At 42.1% G+C, this 20,386-nt stretch overlaps 1 protein-coding gene across 1 annotated transcript; it reads left to right on the top strand.

Moving 5' to 3' along the window:
* Window positions 1-369: 369 nt before the first annotated feature.
* On the top strand, window positions 370-17,962 carry crtac1b (cartilage acidic protein 1b). The gene is made up of 14 exons (XM_008279756.1): window positions 370-554; window positions 2,352-2,548; window positions 2,929-3,065; window positions 6,032-6,188; window positions 8,484-8,618; window positions 8,752-8,894; window positions 12,849-12,985; window positions 14,732-14,814; window positions 15,097-15,197; window positions 15,287-15,455; window positions 16,568-16,713; window positions 17,223-17,265; window positions 17,370-17,513; window positions 17,814-17,962. Exons 1-14 carry the CDS (start codon window positions 370-372, stop codon window positions 17,960-17,962), a joined length of 1,926 nt encoding a protein of 641 aa, XP_008277978.1.
* The last annotated feature ends 2,424 nt before the right edge of the window (window positions 17,963-20,386 follow it).

Genomic DNA, 20,386 nt, shown 5'->3' on the forward strand with positions numbered 1-20,386 from the left:
GATTTGGAGAATTAGCAACAAGGGCCATGTGTTGCAGTTTGCAGATGTATGACTTACAGTTTTCTGTTTGATTCCTATTTAGATCAACCAGTAGGCCAAATGTGTGCTGTCGATCAGGCGAGGAGTGCTATGTGGGAAAATGGTGCTCTTTTGAGTGTGTATATGCTTTTCTACAGATGTGCATTGTTCTGTTTTTTAGTCCCTCGGATCGTGCCACTTTTATTTAGTTCATGGATTCTTTGAGAAAATAATTTAAGAAAGAAGAAAAAGTGTCAGCACTTTTTTGCACATTCATATGAGACATAGAGAAAGACGGAAGTCTTCTTTGATTTCATGGTGCAAATGGTGTGTTTTGCCCTTCAGGTGAGGATGTTGTTGTGGCTGGTTTTGTTCCCGCCTGCCCTCGCCTTGGCTCAGCGATCAGAGCCAATGTTCTCGGCTATAACCAAGACCGTCCTTCCTCCGGACTATGAAAACAACCCCACCCAGCTCAACTATGGCGTGGCCGTCACTGACGTAGACGGGGACGGAGACCTGGAGATATTTGTGGCTGGGTGAGGAGTGTGCAGAAAAGCGTTTTCTCACTTACAGTTAGATTTGCTCTCTTGCTCCTCTCACAGAGTTAAAAGCCTTTTCTTTTAAAACTATACACGATTAAAGCAATGAACTAGCTGTGAAATGTCTAACTTTAAGGGTTAAAAAAAAAGCACTGTGATTTTCCCAAGATAAAGGTTAAAGACAAAGACAAAAGCAAACTGTAAGACGAGATGGTGAGGCTGCCCTGAGGCTGCCTCAGCTGATGGAAATGGGTGTGATTGAATAGAGCACCATTGATTGGGAGAGTTTTGCGAGCCTGCCTCTATCCAGTGAAGCGACGATGAATTTCTCAATGCTTAACAGAATATAGATAAACCAAAACGACCCTGCTTAATAAATGTCATTTAGCCATAAACATCCTGTTCAGCAGATGTCCTGGACACGAGATCATCCCAAAAGACATCATTTTGTTTACCATCAGGAGAATCTAAGGATAACTTACACAGTTTTTATTAAAATGACGATGCTGACCTTCAGTGCAACAAAGTAGAACAAAGAAAGAGATTTCTGGAATGTAAATATCTGATTTTGGCTGCACGCTGTTGCTTTACCCTTCCTAGTTGGAACAGGAAGATAGTTTGAGTTGGTACCCCGAAAAAATATAGAATTAGTATTGAGTTCCAGATTATACAGTGTGTGCACCAGATATAAAAACCTGCACTGATATTAATAGAATAAAGAATGAGGCCAGGTAATTTTAAAGGCCCTGACAAGTTATTTCACAGCCCACTTCTTACTGTAAATGGTGTGGTCTTCCATGAAGAAAAAACATTTGTTTATTTAGATAGGTTTTTTTTGGTCTGTGCTCCTCTCACTGATTTCTGGTTCAGTCAAACGGTGATAAAATGTAATTGTGAGCCACAATCAGAGTTTAGCAGGCTTTGAATCAAAATCTGAAGACAGTCAGTCGGTTATTTTCTCCTTACCAGACAAATCTTATTAACTGGTACCCACAGACCTTAATCCCAAGATGCATTTTTGCAAGTAAAACATTGAACCACTGAGCTTAAAATTCTGTCACCTGAATAACAATAATTATACTCTACATGACACATGTCAAAACATGAATTCTCAGGAAAAAAAGTAGAATTAAAACAGGTGGTGTTAACTTAAAGCTGTAGTGTTGGTTTTATCATGCTCAAGAGTCCTGTGTTTTAGTAAAAGTAAGGATATTTGATAATATAATAATGTGATTGATGGACATTTAGTCATAAGTGACGTTTAAGAAGATTTAGCATGACGCTCTTAAACTGTAACACTGTTAGACTACACGCTGGACAGGTTTAAAAGTGAATGCAAAGAGTTGAAACAAGGTAGAAGCTATTAAAATTAATGCAGCATAATTTTTCTTTTTCATCTAAACACTGTTTTTCTTGTCAGAACCTGTTGTTTACTTCACCCATAATGCAAATCAGTCCATGTAGCCATTAGCTGCTACTTCGTTCACTTAGATCTAATTTTCAAAGTTGCAGCTTTGCAGCAACTGATGATGTAGTTTTCCTTAAATGACATCACCTGAGGGAGAGTATCTGACTTTCACAAAAAGCTTCATGTGGCCTTCTCACGTATGCAGCAGATTTTTTTTCCCTATTTAAGATTTACAACTGAGGTCTCAGTTGCACAACAGATGATGTGATAATCTACAAAATGAAGCAACGTACACATAAACATTGTTTACAACGTTTTTAGGCAGCACGATTAGTCACTACTCATGATTAATGAGGACTAAAGCAGTCATTTCTGCCTGTTGACAGCTACAACGGCCCAAATCTGGTGCTAAAGTACGACAAGCAGAGGAAAAGGCTTGTCAACATCGCTGTTGACAATCGTAGTTCCCCGTTCTACGCCCTGAGAGACCGTCAAGGCAACGCCATCGGAGTGACAGCATGTGACATCGATGGAGACGGACGGGAGGAGATTTATGTCCTCAACACCAATAACGCCTTCTCTGGTACAGTACAAGCTGGTCCCTCTTTTGTCAAAATTCAATGTGTGCACACTGGAGTTACACTGTACCTCTTTTCTTACACAGTGACACAGCAGGAGAATCTGTATGCAGATATTAAGCTTATCTCATCTGAGTCTTCATCAGATAACAGATAAGCTTTGTGCTGCTATTAATCAATCTGAGAGCTACGCAGCGCACACTGCCAAAACAGCAACACCTCACCTCTATCATTTTTATAAAAACTCCTGTATCGCATTTCTCACTTTCAACCACAGCAGCCCGCTCTTCTGTTTCCAATCACCCACGGTTACTTGTATTGCATAATGCCTCTTTACTCCGCGCAAGCTTCGCCTCTACTGAACTTTGTATCTCTCCGCATCAAGGTCGGGCAACATATTCCGACAAGCTGTTTAAGTTTCGTAATGGACGCTTTGAAGATCTGCTGAGCGATGATATTAATGAACACAGAGATGTAGCCAACCCCATGTCTGGGCGCTCAGTGGCCTGTGTGGACAGAAAGGTACTGCACACACACACACACACATCTACACATAGTGTATATGTAGATCTGCATCGCACACACACAAACACACAAACTCCCTGGAGTGTCTTCTGCGTACATGCACGGGTGCTTCTGTTTGTTTACCAGTGATAACTCATGCCCTGCCTACGCCGCCCTTCTCAGCATGTGCTATGACAGTTCATTTGGGGGAATGGTGTGCCATTTTCTCTCTTCTGTCCATCGCACCAGTGTAATTACAGAAGCCAGGGCTCGTTTGTTTTATAGAACATCGTACGAGGGGAGGAATGATGACTGCACACTACTGCTTTCTGCCCGTAGCATTTTCTCTCTTTCTCTCAGTCTGTTTCTCATTGTTTTCTTCTTCCTTTTCCACCTTCTTTACTCCTTCTTCTTCTTCTTTCTTTTTCTTTTTTTACTCTCTCTGACTGACACGTTCACGCTCTTCCTTTGTCTCTTATCTCACTCTCACACATGCAGTTCTCACTTCCGATCAGGGACAGGATAAAGAAGGTAATAGTGGAAAGAGGACAGTAGGGATTACAATAGATTTTTTTAACCACAGTCCCGTCCCACTGAGCACTGATAGGTTGTGCAGCTGCCAAACCGATTGGAAAGATATCTGCCTTTAATGGCATAATTTTTTTAGCAGAAGCCAAAGCCCTGATGTGCATTCTTGCATGCTGGTTCCAGCAGGCCGACAGAGAGAGAACTCATTTTCCTATTGCTGAACAAGTTTTATTAGAACATATTTGGAACGGCAGCAGAAGGTTACACGGGCCAAAAACCAAAAGCACGCTGTGTAGTCAGCTAGGTAGCTAATGCGTTTGATCTTGTTTACCCATAAATAAAGTTTTATCTAGAAATAAAGATAGATTTGTCATCCGACCACTTTGTCTTTCCTAGTCTCCTTGAAAGTGACGTCCCATCATTTTTCTTATACAAACTGATGAAGGTGACATATTGAGGGGCCTCACATTGAACTGATGGATTGGTTCACTTTGAACTGGCAGGCAGGGGAAAAGTAAATGGATTTTATAGGCCAGAATAATTGGAATATGTTAAATAAAGCACAATAAAGTGAAGCAAAAGGGCACAAATGTGCACTTCCTGCCAACAAAAGAGCGACAGTGCTACATTAGAGGTGGGATGTTGTTCAGGCTTCTTTGTGATGGCTGTAAAGATTGATGTAAAGGGTATGCAGTCCTTGCACCAACATGCACTTTGCAGGCATGCTTGTCGCACTACTCACAATGCCAATCCCAGTGACAGAAATTAGCCTTGGGTGAAGGCTTATTGAAAAATCATTGACTTTTAAGTTTGTTAAGTAACTGCCAGTGGCCTTCAGGTTTTTCCATTGTAGTTCATTTTCATTCTTCTCGAGCTCTGAGTGTGTGTGTGTGTGTGTGTGTGAAGCCCACTCCTCCCACAGCATGCCATAATGTTACGCTTAATGACATTTACATCAGCCAGCCTCGTTTACCTTCTGTGTCTCATGAAAATATAGTAAAGTTAACACAAATGGTGAAGCGGCGTGTGTGCGTGTTTGCATACGTGCATGTGTTTGTATTGATTGAAATATGTTAGGCCTGGTGGGAAAGCTCATTGGAATCGAGTGTGTAGTCTATTAGTGTGGTTCCGTCTGTGAGTTTGTGTCTGCAGGGACTCTGACTGATAATGGAGTGTGAAATTAATCTCCAAAGGGAGGCAGGGGAAGGAGTAGGGAGAGAGGCTGAGAAAAGGGGGTAAGAAAGAGGGTAAGGGGAGATAAAGCGGAGAAAAGAAAGGTTTGATTGGGAAAAGGTGCATAATAGTCACGAGAAGAATGAAAGAAAAAAAAAACAGATGGTTTAAGAATACAACATTCTGAGGTTATGTGATCCAATTTATGGGAAATCATTTGGCTTTTTATCTAAAGTGGGTATAATGTATCAAATGACAACGTGAATGACAATGACAAAGAGGCTGCTTCAGACGCAAATCTGCAGCTCCTCGTGGCTTTAAACAGCTCTATAGCCAGCTTCAGGTTATTGTTCAGCTGTCGGACAGCTTTTTTCGCCACAGAGGGCAGCTGTTTTCTATAAAAAAAAAAAGCTCTAAAATCCCCATTGTACACAAACAGCTCACTACCAAACGCCGCACAGACACGAATAAGACCAGATCAAAACCAAAGTATAACATTTAGCAGCTAACGAGCCAGACCTTTCCCTCTGGAGTTTGTAGAGACCAAAAACTGAGCTAAAGTACAGTGAATATTGAATTACTTGCACTAGGTGACCAAAAGCCCTGCTCTAAAGACATGATGTGGTTGCTCCATAACTGCATTACCTTAAAATATGGGGATACGTCAGTGCGATCCTGTGATGGACTGGAGATGTGACCATGCTGTACTCTGTCTCTCGTCCAATGTCAGCTGGGATAGACTTCAGCTCCCTGTGACCCTGTAAAGGATGAGAGCAAATTGATGAGCAAATATGTCAATGTTGTGTTCACAGCTTGTTTCTGCTGCCCCCAAGTGGCCCAAAAAAATCCTAAAATAATATTATAGAATAAACACAGATTTATGTTAAGTTCTCGTTTTGTCACTGGTCTGTGAGTTTTGCCTTTTACTCAAATACAAAGGAGGTAAATGAAATGTTGTTTCTGGTGCTGATGAAAGCGAAAGAATTGGGATCAAAAGCTACAATATTTATCTTTCCAGAAACCCAGTTGTTGTCACTGTGGTAGAAGCACCACCACTTTACTTCTGATTACTTCTGTTGTACTGGTTTGGTTGAAGTGAGATCTGAGACAGATTTCTCAAAAGGGAACAAAAAAATAGTAAAAAAAAAAAGTTTTCTGCTGAATTTTCAAATTATTCATCATTCCACATGTAGCTACACGTCTTTTCGGGTTTTTAATTATGCTACACAGTATATATGAAGAGTGTATCTTAATAAATGTGAATCACATATGTCTCTGTGCAGGGTACCGGCCGCTATGCCATCTACATAGCTAACTACGCGAGTGGGAACGTGGGTCCTCATGCTCTCATAGAAATGGATGAAGCAGCCAGCGACCTCTCACAGGGCGTCGTCGCCCTCTCCAACGTGGCCGAGCAGGCCGGAGTCAATAAGTTCATCGGTAGGTATGAAGAACTGACTGTGACGTAGACCATCACTTTAAGATCACCTGGCAGTACCGGACCGGCTGTGTGATTTATACAGACGTCTGCAGAGGAGCATGTGCTTGTTGTACCCATAGAACCTGAAATATAGGACTTGAGCACACAGAGGGAGCTAGACGGGGGGGAAGCGAGTATAAGAGTTGGAAAAGTGCCAGACAAGAGGGAAAAAAAAGGAAAAAAAGTGAGAAGAAAGAGAACATGTGGGCTCTTTTGGCCCTGTCAGCTGTTTACTCCAGTCAAAGTCATATGAAAGCGAAAGGGAAGGGCGACACACACATACATCAGACCGGCTCAACAGCCTGGAGATAGCATCTATCACAGCCGCACCTAGCCTTATATAACGCTTTGTATTTTATATGCAGCTTGCTCCGTCACTGTCAGTCTCATCAAAGTACTACTTGCCAAAAAGGGGGCAACAAAGACTTCATATCTTGCGGCGGAAAATGTTTTCAATGTTGACATGATGTGGACAATCTTATTTTACAAATTTGTTTTAAAGTCAGTCCTGTACCTGTTATGGGAGTTTAAACGTGAAAAACTTAAATAAAGTGGGCATCATTGTCAAAGTGGCCATTAAAATGAGTCATCAACAATTTTCTAGTTAACAGTCACACAAAAAACAAGAGCAGCGTATCCTGATGGTCTCATGGTAACATATGCTCTATAACCTCAATGGAACAGTTTGACTCCTGTCAGGGTTTTATCTCCCAACATATTCCAACTGTCTAGACAGTCAGTTATTAAATGAAGGCCAAAATATCAGATCTTTAAAAAAAAAACAAAAAAAAACTTGATCTTCTCTTTAAGGAATTCCCTCCTAGCTGACTTGTGAAAATGAGCTTTAACAAGTTGAAATGTGCATTTATTCCATGTGCAGTAAATACACTGAGTTCAAATGCGTAGGCTTTATCTTGATCTTATCCTTATTTTTCTTTGCTGCAGTTTTTACAGTACACATACTGACTTGTTTTTTTTATATATACTTTTCTGTGTGTAGGTTGTATGTTTCCTTCAGAGCAAACTGCTTCCTTAATGTTTTATTGTGCTACTTTGCTGCAAAGAAAAAAAATCTGTCATAGGACAATAAATATTTGATCTGAAGTGATTTTTCTGCCGTTTAAATGATATTGAAACTGAATGAATGACCTTGAACATGTTTTTTTTTTTTGTATTGTTTTTGAATAACACTGAAATTCATCACCACACCTCAGCTCACCTCCGTGGCTTGGATCAACTTAACCGTGTGACGAATAGAAGAGTAGAACAGTAAATGCCAGAATGCACGATTTCACCGTGATTTGTTTCTTCATAACAGACACTATCATGAGTAAAAAAAGATGCCTCTGTGACACTTTATTGTAACCATTGAAAAGTCCTTGAAGCTGATGTTCTATTAAGTTTTGGAAATGGGAGGTGACTTTGTATTTGAGCGCAGCAGAATGAATCTTCATCATCTACGGATCTTGTTACATGCAGGATATTATCTGATCCACCAGGGGGGCAGCTTGAGCTGCTCAGATTCGCTGTGAATGATGTACGGTAGATGGCTTTGCCATCAAACTGCCGTTAATCAGAGCAGAGGGACAGTCGGTGAAGTTGTATATCTAATGGTTACATATCTCTGGAGAGACATTAGTGGTTTATGGCCGTAGGGGGCGAGTGATATTTGTCTGGGCTGATGGAGCGGGCCACTAAATCAGGAGCGAGTCCTGACTCACAGCACTGACTCTGCATACTGGAAGGGCAATCAAAGCCCTTTCAACTCCATAATTAAACTCTGCTGGTCTGAGATGGAACACTTTAGTGAGATACATCCCTTTGGAGAATGTCATTGGAAAATCTTGGGGTGATGTTGAGAGTGTCCTGAACAGTCACCAAGATTTACCCATAAGGAGGAAATTATTGTTAGCTTTTGGTTAAAGCAAGAGATTTTCAGAGTGTGTTGCACGGTTACGCTTTTGTATTTGTGCTTGTGCCTAGGTGTGTTTACCTGTGTTTGTGTGGATGTAGCCCATCAGAGTCAGTGTCTGTGTCAGCAGAAAGACTTGCCCTACTCAGAGCAAATGGCCTGGAAAGACAGTAATGATCTCTTACCATTCACTTTTGTTATGGAGCTGATCTCTCTCTCCCTCTGTTCTCTCTGTTGTCTCACCTATCCTGCTTCACTTTTTTTCTTCCTAAAATTGTCTGCTCACCCTTTTTTAGCTGCCTAATTTTCTCTTACTGCTGAGCCTCTGCCTCCATCTGTGCAGGAGGAAGAGGCGTCGTGGTGGGGCCTATTGTCAGTCAGACCCTGTCTGATGTGTTTTGTGACAACGAGTACGGAGCCAACTTCCTGTTCAGGAACAACGGAGATGGAACTTTTACTGATGTGGCACAGCAGGCAGGTGAGAATAATATGTTCTTATTTGTAGATCAGTTCATTCTTGACGTTATCATATGAATCTGGTGCAAAAAAAAAAAAACAACAAACAAGGTCGAGTTTATTGTGTAATAGAGCTTACTGCCATTTCATTTTAGGTGTGGAGGACCCCATGCAGCACGGCAGAGGGGTGGCTCTGGCAGACTTCAACCGTGACGGCAAGACGGATATCGTCTATGGGAACTGGAATGGACCTCATCGCCTCTACATGCAGCTGAATAACCGCAAACAAAAATTCAAGGTGGGTCCCAGATGTGATTCCTGGATATCTGACGATCTTTGCTTTAAGTGAATATGGTGATTTGATGCCATAAAAGTGTACAGACCTGCTCCAAATGTTGGCATTGGGAGGCATGCCATGGGGATATGTGTGCATACATTCTGTTGCACATATGCTGTGGACAGTGTGTGGATGTGTACATACGAGGCAAGATGGTTAAACATGTAAGCTCTCCTAACTGTGAGGAACGTGTGCTTGATTGTTGGTTTTAGAAAGTCACAAAAATCATCACATGCAGCCCCTGAGATTCCACTGTTTCAGACATCATTGGTGCTGTCTGCAAAGCACTTTGTTTGAGGCGTTCTGTGGCATTAAAGGACAAAGTGACCCAAATAACAAGATCCACATGTTGTCTTAAAAATCAAATCAAATCAAGTTTATTGTCATTTTGCTGTACACACCAGTACAGACAAGATGAGAGAGCGTTTCTGCAGGATTATTCAACCATGCACGTCTGGGACAAGACACCAAACGTTCGCTGTCGCTGTCTCCCGAAAATGTCGTAGTATCTAGCAGTGTAGATAGATGTCAGTAGTGTAGGGTGGGACTTTTTCCTTGTTCTGTGGATAATCCAGAGTAATGATGCACTGCACTAAATAATCAGTTGCAGCTGCTGATGTAGGAGAGTTTGAGTTCGAGGGTTGTTGTCTCTATTCGTCTTCCTTTGACCAAAATCAATGTCTAATGAACAAGCACAACAAAAAAAACAACAAATCTCACCTATTATCACTGTGAATCACCCGGTTATCAATCCTAGTGAATTAGCACTGCTCACCGCTGGCCCACTTTGGGCTTTGAGTGGTATTTAAAGACGCACGGTGCGGTGATTTACTCAATCAATGGCTCTATAGACAAGTCCTGCGAGACAGCCGGCAGTGTGCATCGCTTTGTGTGCCACGTTTAAGAGCGGCTGAGACAGAGATGGGCCGTGCTGCGTGTAAATCTGCAGGGGTTTCATGCTCAGTGATCTATCTGCGCCCGCCTGCACCTGCATCTTTTACCAAAGAGATAAACGTCACGAGAGACATCTTTATAGGGGTCACATAAGGGGTTAATGTGTGATGCGCAGCCCAGAGACGATTCCATCAGCGGGACACACGTACACACACACACATGTTGTGCTCCTAAACACGCACAAAAACACACGGGAGACAAATTGAATTAGCTCGACGATGTTTTTTTAAACCGAGATTGTTAAATCACAAGCCCACAACATATTTAAGACCCCCTTCGCCCACACAAACTGACACTCCTACTAGCCGTGATGACCTTTGGCATGCACAATGAAGCTGTTGTATCACTTCAGTAAACCGCCAATTAAATTGGGCTGAACCAGCAGCTTGCCTGGCTAGTGGAAAGTGCCGATTAGGCCTGTTTGTGCTTTAATTAAAATCTATTGCAGAGGTTTTTTTTTGTCTTGCAATAGGCAGCACACACACACACACACACACACACACACGGACACCCACACAAAATGCACCCACACATGCTGAATATATATTTAAATGGATGGACAAAGGCCCGGGTTGAAGTTTTGTAAGAAGAGAATATAAAGTTATTAGAATGTAGTGTTTAGAGGAATTATTTTATTCAAATATTAGCCTATTATTCATGTAGTTATTCCAACTAAAAAAATATATGAGTAACATACTGAATCTGAAATACAAAAATATCTAATTTTTTTATAATCTAATATTTCTGACACATTTAAATGTTTCCAAGCTACAATCGATCTACTGAAGTTGTGAATAGTTATCATCTGATTTGAGGTACTTTTGGCAAACATCCTGCAAACCCAGTGTTTTTGTACCTCATATTAGTTTGGGTGACAGTCCCTCTCTTTATCCTTATGGCACATCTGCTCTCGTACAGTAATGTAGTAATTGTTGTGCTGTCCCTGTCTCCCTCCCTCCATGGCCTCAGTTGGCGATCCCCTCTCCTTCACCTGAGAAGCAGAAGGTCACTGTGGGCGGCCCCCACCCCTGCAGCTTTATGAGCCTTATAATTAAAACAGGGAGTAAATACTGGGGGGAGTGAAGGGCTGCTCTATAACTCTTTCCCGACTTATCACCGTGTCACTGAAGCGGGGAGATATCCGTTACTTTCTCATGCAAAAAAAAACTCCTCTGCTGCAGAGAGTTCTTTTGGGGGCAGGAAAGCTGCTGTCTACTTCTCTGATGCCAGAGGATGTAAAAAAGGAGCCTTTGTTCTTATCTTTAGATGAAACTCTTAACCAGAGCGGTCTAACTCGAGGACTGAACGCTGGTTATTGATAGACTAGAGGTTTGTGGTGGGGATTGAACTGGTGACCTGTGAGACAGCCTGTGCACATGTCGGACCCAAGGTTCAATAACAGCAGGTTTAAGAAAGAGTTCAAGTAGAAATGCTTGAAATTCTTCACTCTGACAGCCTCTTCTGCTGATACGTGACAGGAATTCCTACACTGGACATCTAAGAGTAAACTGCAAAGGTGTTGTGTTCTTCAGTAAGACACTTTAAGCGTAACTAGACAGTGTAGTTGAGCAACAGATTAGACCAAAAAAAAGAAAAAGAAAGACAAAAACTAGTGTATCAGCCTCGTCTTTCCCATTAAAGACAAAGTTAATTTAAATTTTCATAGAATTTTAAAATGTGATTTCATAAACATAGGAAGTAACAAAAGGAACACTTGCTGTGTTTATGAAAGTGTTGGGTTATTACCAAATTACCCTGAAGCTATAAAACACAATAAGAACTAATTGAATCAGAACAACATTCAATCAAGACGAATTAACAAAACTGAATTATTATAGGAACTTAATGAACAGCAAGAAGTTTAGGTGTTACGTATTTGGCCCTATGCACAAACATGTGATGAGCATGGGAATAAAAACATTTTGTGATTTAACCCTCTGAAACAGTTTCTGTTTGCTTTTGTCACATCTGAACTCACTGTGGACACACTTTTCGCTGCAATAATAACGTCCTGCAACTTTCTAGAAACAGCACAATCATGGATATAAGAAAAGGGAAGTGCTTTTATGCAGTATAACAGAGTTCTAATGCCATTAAAAAAAATGAAGTTAGAGGTATTTGATTTTTTTTTTTAACAAAAATTGAGAAAGAATGCGTAAACACAGCCTGCAGTTCAACCCAGAAGTTTTGTCTTGTGATTACTGATTTGTTAATTGGTGCCTGTGGCTTCTCACTTCTCAGAATTTAATTTAATAAATAATAATAAAAAAAAAAGATAGCACCTTGTTAGAGTAAAAAGCCTATTCTGGCAAATATTTGTAAATGGCATCCATCCATCCATTATCTATACACTGCTTAATCCTCAATAGGGTCGCGGGGGGGGCTGGAGCCTATCCCAGCTCATTTAGGGTGAAGGCAGGGGACACCCTGGACAGGTCACCAGTCTATCACAGGGCTACACTTAGAGACAGACAACCAAGCACACTCACATTCACACCTACGGACAATTTAGAATCACCAATTAACCTCAACATGTTTTTGGACTGTGTGGGAGGAAGCCGGAGAACCCAGAGAGAACCCACACTGCACGGGGAGAACATGCAAACTCCACACAGAAAGATCCCGAACATCCTAACCGGGGATCTTCTAGCTGCAAGCCACCTTGCAGCCCAATTTTAAGCATTTATATGCTTAATTTTCCTGACAGAGCTGCACGTCAAACTTGATTATTTCAGTGACTGTCAGAAAGTTGAAAATGCAACGATTCTTTTACTTTTTTTCAGTTTCTGACTCCTGGAAATGATGTAATTTGGACACTGGTGGGTTTTAGAATTCAGAGGGTTAATACACACATGTAGAAAAAAAAAAACATCTTCCTGCATGTGTTCGGCTTCTGTATATGTATGTCTGAGCGTGTTATATTAGTTGTGTGTGTTTCACTGACGTACCTTTCTTCCTCAGGACATCGCATCCCAGAAGTTTTCCATGCCGTCCCCGGTTCGAACCGTTATCGCTGCAGACTTTGACAATGACAACGAGCTTGAAGTCTTCTTCAATAACATCGCTTACAGAGGGCCGTCTGCCAACAGACTCTTTAGGTACCAAGACAGAAGTAACACAAGACACTCACACATACGTACACAGATTTTTTACAAGTACGGTCGTCATTTTTAATAGGGCTTTGATGATGAGCTTAATGAACTACTCTTGTGTCTTGATTTAATATTCTGAAGCTGAGCGTGGAAGCTGAGAAGAATTTAAAATTCCCAGCCAAGGATACTTATCTAGTCTGGCATCCCGCCTCCTCCTCCACACATGAATGAATCTTTCATTAAGACAGTTTTAGGTCTCTTTTTGGCTCATGGTTTGGCTTCCTCTCCAGATAATATTAATGAACTCAGCTCTCAAAAAGTAATATATGATACATATCACTCGTGAGGACTTAAAAGTAGAATGAACACATCCTGGCTGAATAAAAAATCTGATCTGGCATGTTTGTGTGAACAGGATGCAAAACCCATGGTGAATGCTGCCATGAGCTGGTGGGTCAATTCATACCGAATATCAATAATCACTTTAAGCCCCAAAGATTTCCTGGATCGGAATATTCCAGCACAGCAGGTCATTGGAGGAGAATTTATCTTTCTGGACACGACGATGCTCTGACAGGGGTCACTGCTCCACAGCCCGTGACTCTGCCATTGTCCGCTATGAAGATGAATCAGCTAATTTAAACGGTGCTCTCTGGCACTGAAAAAAAACAAGCTCAAACTATTGTGCCCGAGCTAATTAATTCAATACAACTAATCAATATGTAGCTGAGCTCAGAGGTTGAAGAGCCAGGATCAGCACATTAGTGCATCGTGATATTAAATTATTTTAAGTTAAGGAACGCTGGATGAGGACGCTTTACTTGGTGAAGGTACCTAGTAGATGGTAATGTGCAGACATCCAGGTCACATGAAATCAATTTGTTCAACAAAGTTTGACTAAACTGCTTCACAGAAAGATGACAAATACAATCAGATAAGAACACAAGAGTAACAATGAAAAATTAATTACAATACAAGATGAAAATCAGTCATTGTCTAGAAGGCATATTATAGTGAGTCTGTGTTAAGAAATATGCTAATAATTATGTAAGAAGTGCTTTTTTTCTTCTTGTATTAAACACACAAGGGAGACAAGTCTGGCACTTCTGTGTTATCACTTGTCAAGCATCTTGCACATATATGCCTGTGTTTTGTTCTGTGTTACATTTGGATGCATAAGCTGTGTGTTATCTATGTATTATGTATGTAGCATTTACAAAAAAGGCTTTATTATTTATGGATATTCTGACTGTTATTTGGCATTCGAGTCATAGACACAGAAGTGGAAGAACTTTAAAAGACAGAGAAGAACTTCTGTGCTGCAAAATGTTGCACAAATAAAAGTCTCAAATGTACATTGTGTGAAAGTATGAAAGTATTATCACTAATTCATTAACACGTAACTAACGTTTTTATGTTGTAGCTGATTCATTTTAGCTAATGTTACTGTTTTTAATGTACTGGTGGGTAGTATACTATAGTCATTTTTCCTGTGTTATAAAAAGATCATATGTTTTGCATATAAGTTGCTGAATACAGGCAGGAAAGTAAAACACGCAGGTTTTCTTGCTGAAATTTTTTGGAGGAGGTAAAGATTAAAGTGTCACAAGACCCTCAAAACTGCACATAAATACTATCCTTGAGTAAGTTGGGTACTTTCCAACACTGGTTATACATCTTTTTGTATAGAGGGTGTGGTATTCATATTTTGCAGTGATTTTCTGGGTCATTTTTGTGATGTTGCTTTGACAGGGTGAGCAGGAGAGAACATGGGGACCCCCAGATAGAAGAGCTGAATGTTGGGGAAGCATCAGAGCCTGAAGGACGAGGAACCGGTGAGCGTGACAGAACCGACAGCTGCCTCACAGCTTTATTAAGAATGATAGGCAGAGCGGCCACACATCCTACGTCTGCTACTCCTACAGCAAACCATTAGATGGCATCAGAGCTCCACTTGACATTTGAGTCTCTTGTGTTTTGCAAAAGAAAAAAAAAACTTGTTCCACGTTGTTAGTTCGAAGATTGCTGAATTACGTTTACCTACATGAAGATGACGAATGTTATGAGGGTTGTTTCCCCAAGTGTTTAGCTGCATCATTGCTGTGATGAATCCCCAGGAGCTGTAGCCACAGACTTTGATGGTGACGGCCGTCTGGAGCTGCTCGTGTCTCATGGTGAGAGTGCAGCACAGCCGCTGTCTGTCTACAAAGTCAACCAGGTGAGAGGTTTGTGAGGCACCTGCAAAATAACACTCAGTACTTCATTTAATTTTAACCCTTATTATTCCTGTTTGTGCTTGTGTCCCAGGGCACCGCCAACTCATGGCTGCGAGTGATTCCCCGGACCAAGTTTGGGGCTTTTGCCAGAGGAGCTAAAGTGGTGGTTTACACAAAGAAGAGCGGCCCACACACACGGATCATTGACGGTGGCTCAGGATACCTGTGTGAGATGGAGCCTGTCGCACACTTTGGCCTTGGTAAGACTGCATCTAAATGATTGCACAATAAGTGTGGTTTAAACCTGACACTTCTTGGATAACCTTAGGTGGTCTTCACTAGTGGCTGCAAGCAGCAATTGTTTAATTAGAAGTTAATCCACTCATTAGTTTGTGATTAAAAAGGTTTACCGTTTTGTTAATGAAACATCAGAAATAATTGCTTGGTTTATCTGACAAACAGATAAAATAGAAATTTAATTTAAAATGATTTCTTTTTCTTGATTAAACTTGCTGTTGCTATTCACTAGACTTCTGAGTGATGCATAGTAGAGACAGAGTGCATTAGACAGAATGAGCACCGCAGAGAGTAGCAGTGCGAAGGAAAATGAAAGCATGTGGAAAGCATTGTTTTAATACCTTCAGCCTGATTAGACACCCATGGGAGAGAAAGCAGTCTGTGGGAGGGAGCTGGTTGGACAAAGCGAGCAGAGAAGGAGGAGGACAGGTGCTGCAGCTGGAAGCCAGCCTGGATTGTGAGGAACCAGCTCCCTGTCTCCCTTTGTCCCCCCCTTAGGATAGTCAGCTGGTGGCTTTCCAGGCCTGGTAGCCCACCCACTGCTGCTCCCTGCTCACTGAGCCTGTTCTGTATCAGGACTGTCCAGGCGCCAGATCGACTCTGGTGGCCCCCATAATACACTCCAACAGCAAACTGTCCTGACTTCAGAGAGGACCTCCAGTCTCCACAGTCAAAAGCGTCACCATTGGTAGACATGTGAGATTCACTCCCCCGCCACTAAATGAGAGGGTGTCATGTGGGTGCAGATCAGGTGAAATATTTTTTGGCTCTCGGGCAGCACACCTGCTGAGTGGATTGCTGTCTGGCACGGTAACTCAAGATCTGTTTACATTAGAAATGCCACTTTAATTAAGGGCTACAGAGGGCCTCTGGAGAGGGGCTTTCTCTATGCCTGATTAAAATAGTTAATGGAGAGAGGAGAGGAGAGTCTTTACACAGTGCCAGTCAGGGAAAAAGAGAGGAAAGAGGAAGATTCACGAGATAATTCACGAGATTAATGACAACCGAAGTAAAGGTAATATGAACAGTCGCTTGTGGGGCTCATGTCTACGCTAAATGATCCTTACCTGCACAGGTAAAGACGTGGCCACCAATGTGGAGGTTTACTGGCCAGATGGTCGCTCAATTGCCCGACCGCTGGAGCCTTCAGAGATCAACTCCGTGCTGGAGATCTACTATCCAAGAGATGAGGAGGAAGTCACCCCGACTGTGGAAATAGAGGTACGAAAGTGCTTCATAGTGAGCTTCACAGTAACTTCAGATCATCCAAAAGACAGCTGCACAACACTACAGATGGGATCAAAGATATTTTACTGGAACAGCCTGGTGATGATATAAAATGGCTTATTTGGTTCCAATAAGGGGCTAAATTTACTGGGCTTTTCTTATGTTCCAGTAAACCACTACCCATCCCATCAGAGTAATTCAAAAGATGCTGCAGATAAATGATCAAACAACATTAAGTGACTTCAAGTTAGTAGTTGGGTTGTCACGACACAGCGTCAGTGCTCCTTTCCATGAAACTCCACTTAAGGAACAACATGTCTTCCAACACATTCCTTTTATTCAGTGTTTTGATGATAAAAACTCTGGTCCCAGATTTTAAGTGTTGAGCCCAGTTCAACTCTGGTGACTGCGAAGGCCACAGCATGTGATTCCAATTGTTTTTTTTTATACTTACCAGATCATTCAGTAAAAGTTCCTTGTTTCATACTGACTGTGTCTTGCAGTGCGGTCATGGCTTTGCTCTGAATGAGAATGGCCGCTGCACAGGTAAGCCGACACCTTTTATCCACCTGTTCAACACCGCACTTGCCTCCTTGTTTAAAAATCCTCAAGTCAAGTGTCTCTGCCTCCCTTACCCCCCCCTCCCTCAGATAAAGATGAGTGTACCCAGTTCCCCTCTGTCTGCCCCTCTGACCGCCCCGTCTGCACCAACACCTATGGCAGCTATAAGTGCCGCGCCAAGAGGAGATGCAACCAGGGCTTTGAGCCCAACGATGATGGGTCAGCCTGTGTGGGTGAGTGGTCCTGGCAGAGTCAGGGTAGACTTAGCTGGATTACCAAGATCAGGAGAACAAAGGAAGCACTGCCAGAGAACGAGATGCATTAAGCTGCCTTAATTACACTGGTTTTGAGTAAAGGCTTAGAGGTGCTAACATTCCTCTGCCCATGTCCCCTCTCTGCACCCCGCTGTCTTGCATGACTAACTCCCCCATGTGAATGAGCTGTCTTTCAGCCGTAAAGACGCACATGTTGGCTAACATTTCCCTGCCCTCTCTTTTCTCCCTTGTTTTTTTTTTTCTTCTTCTGCAGCCCAGGTGGCTTACTTTGGGGGGACGCGGTCTTCTGGGGAGCGCAAGTGGTCGGGCCTTTCTTCCTGGCTGCTCTCCGTCTCTATGCTACCACTCGTCTCCACCCACCTCCAGACTGGACTGCTGTAGCTGTCACTGTTTTCTCCCCTTCCTAACTCTCTCCACGGTTGAACGGGGGATGTACAGAAACTCTCGGAGCCAACTTTTCACACAAAAAAAAGAAAAAGTCTACTCCTCCCTCTTCTCCTCTATGGATCTCTGCTATCTTTGTCCATCAGTTATTTACAACCTTGCCCCCCCCCCACTCCGCCCCAACCCTCGTCACCGCTGCTATGTGTCACCTCTTGGCTCCCGGCCCCCTCTGGACTATAAAGAAACATACAGGGAGCATGCTTGCTGGGAGCTACGGGGTTCAGAACTAACTGTGTCACACCCGCAGAGCCCTCACGTCATCACCTGGCACTTATCTTAGTGGGACCTGAACTGAGGCCAAGTCAATAAGTGGAGCTGCAGCGTATAAACCGCTGCACATACAGCAGACAGATCTACTGGCTCCACAGACCACATTCATTAGAGACACGCTGAGGCCCCATCTGTATCTCCACAATGCCACTACGCCGATCCTTATAATGTCACTCTCATTCTTATTATGGGCTTACTGGGATGCTGAGGAACACGAGGTCGCCGAGCTTTAGGTTTTGTGTGCGTATTCATGTGTTTGCGTGTGTGAGTGTGTGTGCATGCTGGGTCCAAAGAGGCAGTCGGGTAGATGAACATATGCCAGACCATCTGTCTCCGATGGTAGCTTACATTTTGTTACCTATGAATAATACAAGAGCACAGAGAAGAAGATAAACACACTCGTATGTGTGTGTGAGCACAAGAGGAGGCGGGAGCACATTTTAATTTGTTTAAGCACAGCAGCCGGAAGGCGTACTTGAACCCATCACCAAAATAAAATAATAGGCATGTTTCAAGAACATGAAGACAAAACGAAAAAGAGAAGCGCTTAAAGCGAAACTGAGCTGTCCACTTGAAGTGGGTTTGACACTGTGATCATATTGCTGGCCTCCAAATGCAGTAAAAGCTGCCATAATTTTCTTACTATTTAAAATGTGCATGTTTAAGTTTTAGGCACATTTTACAGTAATTTGCTGCATAATGCAACCATTTAACAGACGGGGTGATATTCCACGATTTTATCACCGTCATCAAATTGCATGAAAAGACCAAAATCAATGAAGTGCTTTACGTTGGAGCTCCTTACTCTGTCTGAGGCTTTCTGACTCAACCACATAGTCTCCCACAGAACATAACACAAATGTATTTTTTGAATGAATGAATTACTATTAAACGGTGATTTCCTGGACTCTGTAGTTTAGTAAGTTGTGTTCATGTAGGGAATTTAGAGTTGTCAGCTGCTGATTTAGTGTGCCGTGGGATGGTGTACATAGGATTGACTTTTTTAAAAAAAAAGCCACCAAACAGTCCCCACTTTAATTGTAATGAAGGCACATGTCACTGCGTGCAACCGTGTAGCTCACCGATGTGTTTTTAATAATGTTTGAGCAACAACTGCGCAGAGGAGAAAGATCTGCTGCCAGTATTCTTTTACTGCGTTGAATTTATTGTTGATTTTGGTCATTTTTTACGAGTTTGTTGACAAAAACAAAGCATTAAAAATTATGGAAGAAAGGAAGAATGTGTGGATATTTCACAGGCAAATGAAACTTCTCTTGCCCTATTCCAGTAACGAGGTGGTCTCACCATCAAGCCTTTGATATGGTGCACTAAAATTCAAAAAACACATGGAGCTCTTCATTTTTTATTAAACGCTACAGACATATTTTTGGGTCTCGTTGCCACGTTTCTTGAAAAGTTTTAGGAAATGAATAAATACTTTGGCAAAAAAAGACCACTGAAAAGAGAACAAAAAATCCTCCACAAAGATGTTGACAGCATGTTGACTGACAGGTTTTTTTGCTCCCACATTATTCAGCAGGGGAGCATCAGTTCTCATCTCTGCAGAGTCCCAGTGCTGCAAATACGCAACACAACCTTCATCTTCTCCGGCGTTAGACCCTGATCAGTGTCATAGCAGGGGATAATGTTCTTCATCAAGTGTTGGCCAGTAAAGTCCTCCAGGGTGTGTGTATGTGTGTATATGTGTGTGATTCATGGAAGTATCCCTTCTCACTTGCTGAGGCAAGTGTTATATATATTTTGGAAATATTTTTGCCAAAAAACCTCACACATTCCATTTAAGATACAGCACCACGCTCGGCCCCTTGACATCAGTCCCTGAGCCCGCTAATGAGCTGGACCCGAACCACAGATGCCACCTGTAAATATCAAACATTTCAGCTGAGATTTAGAGACTGAACTAATTTCTCTCTGAGACATTTTTATAATGAAAACTAGGAGGCATCAGAGCATGAAAAACTAATAAACAAGTGATGATGGATGTGTTAAAGCAATTAAAATTACTCACCACGGATCTCTGCTGGATCCGTGTTGACAATGTTGTCATGCTCTCTGTGCAAGCCAAAGAATCTGCGGAGGGTGAAAGTTACAGAGGG

This window comes from Stegastes partitus, unplaced genomic scaffold, assembly GCF_000690725.1.
Source record: "Stegastes partitus isolate 25-593 unplaced genomic scaffold, Stegastes_partitus-1.0.2 Scaffold169, whole genome shotgun sequence".
NCBI classification, from domain to species: Eukaryota; Metazoa; Chordata; class Actinopteri; family Pomacentridae; genus Stegastes; species Stegastes partitus.

What these genes read in the sequence shown, in the direction of transcription:
- crtac1b (XM_008279756.1), top strand. Translation starts at nt 370, where the DNA reads ATGTTGTTGTGGCTGGTTTTGTTCCCGCCTGCCCTCGCCTTGGCTCAG. An exon ending in TGATGTGGCACAGCAGGCAG is followed by an intron (nt 8,619 to 8,751) that starts GTGAGAATAATA and finishes ATTTCATTTTAG; the next exon opens with GTGTGGAGGACCCCATGCAG. An exon ending in CCCCGACTGTGGAAATAGAG is followed by an intron (nt 16,714 to 17,222) that starts GTACGAAAGTGC and finishes TGTGTCTTGCAG; the next exon opens with TGCGGTCATGGCTTTGCTCT.